This window comes from Malus domestica, chromosome 13, assembly GCF_042453785.1.
Source record: "Malus domestica chromosome 13, GDT2T_hap1".
In the NCBI taxonomy this organism is placed as follows: Eukaryota; Viridiplantae; Streptophyta; class Magnoliopsida; order Rosales; family Rosaceae; genus Malus; species Malus domestica.
In genome coordinates, this window is record NC_091673.1 from 9,453,737 (window position 1) to 9,463,988 (window position 10,252).

Below are 10,252 nucleotides of genomic sequence, written 5' to 3' on the forward strand. Positions count from 1 at the left end.
TTCCAAATACTTAAAAAGCCAACGCGCAACTACACCAGCAAGCAACCCTCAACCACAGTGGTGGACATGAATGTTGCCCTTGCACCACGGGGTGTTTGAATCATGCCGGCTCTCTAATCTGACAAATCTATCGTTTGACAAAAAAAGAAGAAAAAATAAAAGGTAAGTACACCACCAAATTCCAATACATGGGACTACGACATCGACATTGGAATTATACGAGTCGCTGGCAATCTCAGATGGGTAAAGAGGTAGAACGATCTTTCCCGTGATTTTGAAAACACCCAGCAAAGCCCTACAATCATTAGGAGGTGAAAAACAAAAATAATTGATGTGTGCCCCCACATTGTTAATCTCCTCACTTTTACTCCAAAAGTTCGAAACTTCCTTGACTTCCAGCTTCTTCGCCACAGTGAATATCCACAGATTTAAACAGTGAAAGTATACAATTCTAAGAGAAATGTGCAGATTGCAGAAGCAAATACTTCTGAAGTCTAAGTTCCCCAAAATCTACAGAAATAGGAGCTTCAAAAACATACTTACATCTGATTCAAAAACTGTTCAGTTGGGTTAGCATGTGAACAAGTTCATCGCTTGAGGGTCTCTCTGCGGGCAGATCGGATAGGCATACCACTGCGATTCGCACTGCCATCAACATCTCATCATCTTCCTCCCCTTCTTCCCCTATTATACTCTTATCTAATGCTTCCCGTGCCTCGCCTGCTTGCTGCAAGTGCCGCAACCAGCGCCCTAAACTTCCACCACTAGCTGCTTCCCCAAAGAAGGGATCGGTTGGATCTCTTCCGGTTAACAAAACGCCCAATATCATCCCAAAGCTGAAAATGTCGCTCTTATCGGTGTACCTGGTGAAATTGAATGTGTTGCCTTTAGCAAAAGAGCGTATATGTTTTCAAAGGAAAAAAAATAAAAAAATCTCCTGTTCAAGTTGTTCTTTCCATTCACCTATTCACAGCCAAAGCTTTCTTCCTAAAGGGAGTTTCTCTTTCCGTTTTCAATACTACAAAGCTAATAATTCGGTACAAACAACGCAACTGTAACATACAAAACCCCACAGCTTAAATTCTAAGGCAAACATCAATAAACCATTCATATAGCCTTGAATCTTAACTAACAAGCATTTCACTGTTAACTATCAATAAACCATCGCGAGGTAATTTCGGAGTTCTATGCCTTGTCAAAGAGGGATGATTATCAGAATCCTAAGTCATTGAGTAGAAGAGTATTGGGAGGGAGCATTTCTCCCTCCAGCGCAGGGAAACAAAAAGCGCGAAAAACTGGAGACGGATTGCAATCCCAACCACAACAGTCACACATCCCAGGATGAGGAGATGTCCATGGCCTTGTGCAGGAGAGAAAGCCATTTGACAGAGCAGAAGCTAAATGGCTAATACAAAATAAAAGCTAGCAAACCTAATTCAATCGAAACTACAAACGTGTACCAACATTTTGGGATGTGGAATACCGAACTCCTGATAAGTATTCTAAAAGCAAAGGAAATTAGTAGGAGCTATGGGGAAATATCATAAAACACAATTACCATTTCCGCATTTACACATACACCTACATAGCTCCGTCAATAGAATTGCAAAGTAATTGTATAAAACGAAACATTTACGAATTTCGAATATCATCCAAGATTGATATGTGTACCTGCCATTCTGGAAACACTCTGGAGCACTGTAGCCAGATGTTGCTCCAGTCAAATAAGGCGCAAGCTTGGCCAACCCGTAATCTCCCAACCTCGGCTCAAACTCCGAATCCAACATAACATTTGTAGGCTTTAAATTGTAATGCATAATCTGAGGAACATACGAATGCAGATACTGAAGCCCCTTAATCACCCCGACAGCAATCCGAAGCCGAACTTCCCAACTGAGCTGCAACTGGGTTTCTCTAACTCTATTCATAGCATCCTCCAAGCTCCCATTAGGCACAAAATCATAAACCAAAGAGAACCTATCGTGTTCGCGAACATAAGCCCGCAGGCTCATCAAATGCCTGTGTCTCAGGCCAGCAAGCACTTCAAGCTCCTGCTGTATCCGCCGCTTCGCTGCCTTGCTCTGAGCCTCCGGCGAGCCACACTCTGAAAAGGGTCCGAGCTGCTTGACTGCAATAATCAGCCCGGTGTCCAGAACAGTCCTGCAGTACTTCCCATTGGGGCTAGAACCCAGCAACCGGTTTTCACTAGCTAGTGCTAATTGGAGCGTTTTGGGGTCGATTTTCGGGGAGAATATGACGGGGCCTTTGAGAATTGGGGTTCTGCTGATGTAGCGGACAAAGCACCGGACTAAGAGTGCAGTGAGGAGGGCACAAATTAGTCCGGTCAGGACTCCCAACACGATGCTCAGAATGATTCTTTGGAGCTCGTTCTTCGAGTGGGGATGCTTCGCCGGTGACGGAGGTTCGGTTTCTTGGGACTGCACAGCCCCTTGCCGGCAGCAGAAAATCAATAGCAAAAGGAGAAGCCTTGCGATTGGATTGTTCATTTCCGAGGTGCTTCTTCTTCTTCTTCTTCTATCCATTCCAGTAGAAATCCAAAAAAAATCCAAGGCAAAAATCAACTGAAAACCAGTAAAACCCAGATGAAAATTAGCAAAGCCAACATCAAAGCTGCAATCTTTCTTCAGAATCCGACCAAAAATACTCAGAGCAACAGCTGCTTTGGCATCAAAGGCTCAAATTTTTGTTCTATTTTTCTCAGGGCTTCAGCCACCGTGCAACATGGAGGCGCAGAAAATGCAACGCCGCCTAGAAACGCTTGGAGCTCTGCGGGAAAGTGAGAAAACCCCATCAAGGAGAAAGGTTCAAGGAGTCATGAAGGAGGGGAGAGGGATAGAGAGGGAGAATATCAGATAAAATTCGAATTTTTTTATGGGAAAATCTTCAGAGAAAAGACGCAACGAATCGTTTCGTCACCGATTCGCATATTTTTTTCACTTCAAATCAAAACACTCTTTGTTTTTTTGTACTCTTTTAAGTTTAAACCCACTACTGAAACTACTGAGTGAAAATGCTTGCAAAAAATGGCGACCGAAAATAAAAAAACAAAGCAAGTCCCAAAACTTGCTATTTCACACAGAAAGCGAGTCCCTTCTCTTCACAAACTGAAACTACCCAACTGCACAAAATCCCTCTCTGGGTTTTGGAGGAGAGAGAGACACACTTTCTGTAGCTGTTTGCCTTTCTTTTCTCTTTTTCTCTCTCATGCTGCGGAAGACAAAACTGGGGGCTTCCCGCCTTTCGAATCCCCGTAAGCGGTGGGGTCCACGGAGACACGTTGGCACTGTGTCGCTATCACGAGAGGCCCGAAAGCGAAACATCGAACTGCGTGAGACAAGGCCAGGACAACGCTAAACACGTCTCCGCCGCTGGTTGGTGAGGGGAGGAGATTCTGGCCGTCTACAGGAACCAACAGCGGGAATTTATTTCGATTAGAATAATACTAAGGAGACTATCTATTACCGTAGTATGCCGCTATTTGTCTTCGCGTAATGCTAGGAAGTGATTCTCTACATCCATTTCACTTTTTTTTTTTTTTTAATCATTGAATTGAATAATCAAATAGAATCAGCAGACGAAGTAAACATTTCGTGCGGGTAAAAAGTTACATGATAAGGAATTTCACTACCTTAAGACCATTATAGTTACGGTTGTTCACCGGAGCTTCGATCGCCACCTCTTTTGTCATCAGGTCACCAACTTCCATGACCTTGCAACACTAGACAAGCATCAGTCCGCAAAATACAGTTTTTCTGTAATAGATGAACGATCAAAAGAGAACGTGTGATATCACTTCTTGTACTAAAATGATGCATACAAAAATCTCTTCACATGGTACTATTTTTTAGACTGAACATTCAATTACTGTAAACCCGGTTCATACAAGTTTATTTTTAATATATCATATTTATATGAAATTCGAAAACTATAAAATAAGAGTATATCTCAAATAAGTCAATGCGTCGTGCTGTATTTTACTTTTTAACCAAACGTCTCGTAATTAATTAGTTTGCAACACCTCATGACAGTCTCCATCTCATAGGAGAGTCTCTTTCGGGGATTACAGGTTAAACGAATGGTGATTAGTAAAGTGATTATCTCTTTTGCCTTTTGGGTTTGTTATTGAAACAATAATTAATAATTTGTGTGGGAATGAAAGCCGAAGGGAATAATCTTTGTTTCATGGTTGGCTCGGTTTTCGCTTTCCAGTGTCTCGGGACGGGTGAAAGGCCAACACGCGTGCACCTGTGGGCCTCTTCCTTTTCAGGCCCAACACGAGCATCAAGGGCAAGGGCTTTTCTTTTTCGCATCCAATTTCAGAAATAAAAATAAATTAAAAATTAAAAATTAAAAAAATATAAACTTTTTTTAAGGCTTATTATATTAACACCCCACAAATTGTTGAATAAACCCCACATACTTAATACACCCCACATTTATTTTTTCACTTAAAAATTATCTTAATACACCCCACATAATTTCCCATAATACCCCCACACCCCACATTCTCAATATACACCTTATATTTTGTACATACACCCCACATCTTCTATACACCCCACATTTCTCAATATATACTCCATATATTTCGGGTAGTTTGATTAGCACAAAGCTCCACAATGAAGCTGCTATAGTAAACCGCAATGATTCAATTATTTTTTTTTCTTTGATTTGGTCTTAAAACAGAGCTCCGCAATGAAGCTGCTATAGTAAACCGCAATGATTCAATTATTATTTTTTCTTTGATTTGGTATTAAAAAAAAAAAAAGAGCTCCGGCAATGAATTTGAATGTAATTTTTCTTACACAACCTCCATTAAAAAGTAAACATTGTTTTTACAAATGTACTCTCGCTTTGCAATCAATATATTTCAATTCAGTTTGTAAAACATAAATCAGTCACAATCAAGACATATCGTTTCGGTGGTGGCTACACTATTTAGACCTGGTAATAGCTTAAATTGTTCCACACGATCTTGGTAGTTGGCGTAAAGGTGTCGAGCGTTATTTACTGCAAGAGTATGCCAATTTTGTGCAACCGGTGGCATGGGATGTCTTGGTGCCAAACGTAGCTGTACAAAATAAAGGGAATCAATTAGCTTTAAAAAACAATGTTCAATGTTGCAAAAAAAGTAAGTCAACTCTTAGTACCTGTATAAAGTGATTGTCATTGACTAAACCAATTGCAATCTCAGGAAGATTAGTGGGCTCATCATCTCCTAATACATATAAAGGTAGGAATGTGAGGCATTGCAAACGGGATAAAAAAATCACTACTACACGATAACATGAAGCTATAAGATGGCCCATATCTGGCATGCTCATCCAGTAGAGTTCCGGTGCATATGAATCTTCAAAATAGTCAAGTGCTTGGTCAATCTCAATACGCCTCTCTTTCCAACCAAAAGCTTGCTCATATAGGAATGGGCAACCACGTACTTCCGTCAATAGGTCCTTACGTACCCTTGGCCATGAATCTTGGCCAAATCCCATTGCCTCAGCTATGACTCTATATCCACAATTACCATCTCCAAGGACATCAATTGCAATAGTAATGTATTGCTTTATTGCCTCAGGGAACTGTCCTGTATATTGATGCGTAGGGGTGGCCGGATTGTGTAAAATTGAGCTATAAGTCTGTATAGTAATCAAGGGTTACTTAGTGAATTTACAATTAGTATATCAAACATCACAACTAAAGATAAGTGCATACCTTCAATTTGCGTGGTCTTCCCCTTGGCTTCTTTTTAGAGGGTTGTGGTTGGCTATCATGACCTGAAAGAGCTTCTGCAATCTCAAAGGCCGATGGCAAACGACGAGTAGAAGTGTCAACTTTACGTGGACGTCCTTTGGTTTTAATTTTTTTAACTGGTTCTGTAAGTGTCGTAGAACTTGGGTTCATCAACTCCTCTATTTTAATGCATAGTTGTCGTCTAGATTCATTAGTTTGACCCTCAAACCAATTGACAAACCGTTCAATGAGTGCTCTTATTGGAAGAATTGGGGGACTAAAAGCCGAAGGTTCAATGATCATGTCCAACTTTCTCCAACGAGGATGTATACAATCAATTGGAATTGGTTGACTACTACTCCTATACTTTGCAATTTCATGAGCACATGGGAGTTGGTGTGTACAGCGAAGAGTACAACCACATGATACAACATCATCACCAACTGAGTCGATTCTGTTCAAAAAAATAAAAATAAAAATAAATTATATGTGTAACTAACACCATAAAGAAACATCAAATCCTCAATTTACCTTTTTGCTTCACACACAATTATGTTTAATGCTTCAATGGATACAAAACCTCTTAACTCTCTCAACTCTTCATGCTTCAAACCATGGTAGACAAAACATCGACTCTTCTCAAATGAGGCCTTTAGTTCAGTGTGTTGCAACTCCAATAACGCGTGAATATTATTCCACAATATATCAAAGCTAAGCTGGCTAGAGCTAATCATCCGTTTTAGCTTTGAATGTGCACTTTCCGCCCTGATCATTAGTAAAAATTAGTAGACATAATAAAAGCATGGCTATATATTGAGTAAAACAAGGATAAAATTACCTGTTACTTGTTTTTGTACCAAAATGCATACAAGTGTCAGTCCATGCAGCCACAAACTTTTCCTTGTGCTCATTCAGCCATGTAGTTTTCAAGTAATCAATACCTTCATGAAATGAACTAAATTTGGATTCAAAGGCATGCCAATTATGTAAGTACTCCTCTTCTGTTGATGAACTTACCAAGGTTTGCCAATCATTAAAAAACATATTCCAAACCTCCTCTAATGTGAAGAGTTTCTTGCAATTGGTTGCAACTGCTTGATTTATATGCCATCTACACAATAAATGTCGAGTACTAGGAAAAACATTACGAATGGCATTCATCAGTGCTAAATCTCGATCAGTGACAATCACACCAGGAATACAATCATCATTCATTAGAGTCTTCAATCTTGTCAATGCCCATGTGTAATTGTCTTCCTTCTCATGGTCAATGAAAGCAAATGCAACCGAAAATGTAATATTAGTTGAAGTTACCCCTACAATCTCCAGGAGTGGAAAACGATGCCTATTAGTCTTGTACGTGCAATCCATGATAAGTACATGTGGGAAACAATGTAAGATATCGACATTTATTGGGTGAGTCCAAAACAAGTCACTAACAACATTATCAACACCAATACTTCGATGATGCTCAATATAGTTGTACTCAGCCAACTTACATAACAACTGTTGCATTTCTGATCTCCCTGCTTTTTCTTTTGTCCGATGATAGTGTCTTGCATTGTATATTGTCCTCATCGTTGTTACATTAAGTGGATCTTTTTTCTTTATGGTGTTCAAAATAACTTTGGGTCTCACTAAACTTGTAGACATGTCAACTAAAAGTTCATTTTGCTCTTTAGTTAATCGTCCAACAAAAGAATGCCCTTCAAGATATTGTGAATAAGTATGGTTATGCACCCCACACTCAACCTCCAATTTCCACTCATCTCCTTCTCCAACGTTGACTCCTTGCAACATAAATGGACATCCGCATTTTTTGGTACCAGTATTCCTGGGTTCTTTCTTCTTCTTATTATTTGCATCAGAATTTTGGTCATTAATATCAGACTTCCTCAATATGGATCGATATTTGCCATGTCTCTCACAAGCAAATGTTATTCGAGCTCTCTTCCTCCTTCGGTCAACCCCTCCCGCGTCAGACCTCTTAATGACAATAACCATATTATTCTTTTTTCCTTGGGTGCGAGTCCAATCAAGCAAATCATTTTTACTTTTGAACACCTGTACATACAAGATTATTGCCATTTGCCACTAACAAAATGTTTGTAGACATGCTAAGATTCCAACCCATATGTTTTTCCCTATTATGAACCTAATGCACTATGCTGCATAAAAGAATGCAAGAGTTTCCATGAAATTCACAGATGCACATTCAATATGCTAAAAATAGTTACCTCATCAGTTTTAAATGCGTTTGTGTAATCAACGACGCTCGTTGTTGCAACCTCAGTGTCCCCTATAGAGGTATTGCCTTGTATGCTATCCTATTTAAATACACCAAAAATTATTATCAAATCCTCATTTATTTACTAAGAATCATACACCTCAATTATTTGTTAAGAACCATACAACTCAATATCAATAGGCAGAGTGACTTTCTTTTTGGTAAAGGAAAAAAATAGGAGAGCTAGATAATAACCCAAATTCTCATGCATAAAAACAAAGAATACGAAATCAATTAGACAGTTTGGCCTGTTGCGTACATCCACCCTCAGTTTCCTGGGAATTTATATATCCTCCAAATTCAAAAGTGGATTATGGTAACTCCGAAAACCTTACACACCACTATTAGACAAAAATTTCACCCAAAATCTTAGGGACTCAAGACTAGAAATACACAGCACAATCTAGACACTTCTCTGCGGTGATTGTCACTGGGGAGATTCAAAGGTTTACAAATAAATGCAATGGTATAGATCATATTAGTGAAGTGACCAACACTCTCATTGTTCTATATCTTCCTCTCTGTGAACTGAACTCAACCAAGAGGAGAAGGTAAATAGATTTGGTCTCTAGGTATTCTATCTCAAATCTAGAAGGAATGAAGAGGAGTAAACAGATGAATAACAAGAAACACTGTTTATAACATATTTTATCGAAGGCGCAATCTACTATGAAAAGATGCGAAACTTCAACCCCAGAAAGTGTCGTCAACTCCACAGAGCAAAGAGTAGACCGGGGGGTTAAAGAAATAAAATGGTTTTGGATTCTGCCAGGAACAATGAACAAGGGACTACATGTCACTCAACGGACTGGATATAGAAGTTTAAACATCGCAACGAACTCAAGATTAAATTATTATCGATGTCATCGAAATCACTAAAATAATGAAAAATATGAAGTCTTACCTCATGTGAAGCTTCCGAAATATTGATTTCGTGTTCCATTCGTCAAAAGCAATTTTTCCTCAATCAACATGTTTGTAGTTTCATTGGTTAGAGTTTTATTCAACAATAGAGGGTGGGAGAGTTTTGATAGTTGAGAAGATAAATTAGGGTTAGGGTTTAGTGTTTGGGGTGTATTTAGAGATTTTTATTTTATTTTTTTTAAACCTAATAAGGTCAAAATTGTCATTGCATAATGGGGTAAATAAGTCATTTAATATTAAATTTTAATGTGGGGTGCATTCAACATTTTGTGGGGTGCTAATAAAAAAAGCCTTTTTTTAATTGGAATTATGCTTCCTTATCATGTTTTGTGTCATAAATCAACAAAGTATTACACTATTATTACTCATGAGTCATGGCAGTTGAGTTATGAGTTAGCACCATCAGTCGCTGGATAAAGAATCCACTAGGCCAGCTTGTCAACTGGACAACTTTTAGAATAACGAGTATGTGGTTACTTTGATGGTATGTATCGATGCGTGAGTCTCTCATTTTATCATTAGTATAAAACACACGGTGGTGTGTATGTATTGTCATAGACGAAAGTTCTTGTTGCTGCTCATACTATCGTGGGCTCGTGTGAACTGCAATCGTACGTAGATGGAGTGGAATGATACTCATAAAGTCAAGCTCATTTCTTTGTGAGAGTGTCTGACTATTGCATTTTGTCATACTGTCATATCCAAAATTGCAAGAAAAGTTATAATTTTATTCGCTATAGTTTGAGTAGTTTTGTTATAGCCTTCGTATTTTGAATTGTCGCGGTTTTTACATATCTAGGTTACTAATTGTTGCAATTCAAAAAAAATCATAATTAGCTAACGAGTAACATAAATGGCCTATTTGAGTCTAATCTTTTATTTGTTATGTCAAAATGTGAGATAAATAGAACTAAATTAGACATGATAAGTTATGAATCCACAACAGAGTAAATTATTTAACTTATTCTTACATATAAATTATAAATCATGTCTTACTAGTCTCATCTTCTCATAGGGCGCAATTTCTTCCAACTTAACAAACGAACTCATAGGGCTTATTGGTTTAGTTGCTACATTTGACTTGGAGGGAAACCCCATACAAGGCTGTCTGGTACGTGATGGGGTTGGGTTGGCCTACTTGCTACATTTGACTCTCCAAGAGCTAGCGTAACATCATCATCCCTGACCTTCAGAAAAAGTCAGTGCCACTGCAACACATTTGACACTTCATTTCACAAACTTTGTATTTTACTCTGACATGGATGAAATTTGGTGATCCAAAAATCTGTA

At 38.7% G+C, this 10,252-nt stretch overlaps 2 protein-coding genes across 2 annotated transcripts; both read right to left on the reverse strand.

Annotated features, from left to right (window-relative positions):
- Positions 1 to 346: 346 nt before the first annotated feature.
- LOC103452482 (inactive leucine-rich repeat receptor-like protein kinase CORYNE) lies at positions 347 to 3,234 on the reverse strand. The gene is made up of 2 exons (XM_008391973.4): positions 1,672 to 3,234; positions 347 to 863 (listed from the first exon to the last, which is right to left on the reverse strand). Exons 1-2 carry the CDS (start codon positions 2,541 to 2,543, stop codon positions 551 to 553), a joined length of 1,185 nt encoding a protein of 394 aa, XP_008390195.1. The 5' UTR covers positions 2,544 to 3,234; the 3' UTR covers positions 347 to 550.
- A 2,107-nt stretch (positions 3,235 to 5,341) lies between these two features.
- LOC139190779 (PKS-NRPS hybrid synthetase cheA-like) lies at positions 5,342 to 8,981 on the reverse strand. Its single transcript, XM_070811252.1, has 7 exons — positions 8,943 to 8,981; positions 7,989 to 8,078; positions 6,590 to 7,815; positions 6,283 to 6,516; positions 5,734 to 6,205; positions 5,484 to 5,657; positions 5,342 to 5,371 (listed from the first exon to the last, which is right to left on the reverse strand). The coding sequence occupies exons 1-7, from the start codon at positions 8,979 to 8,981 to the stop codon at positions 5,342 to 5,344; spliced, it is 2,265 nt and encodes a 754-aa protein (XP_070667353.1).
- Positions 8,982 to 10,252: the final 1,271 nt, after the last annotated feature.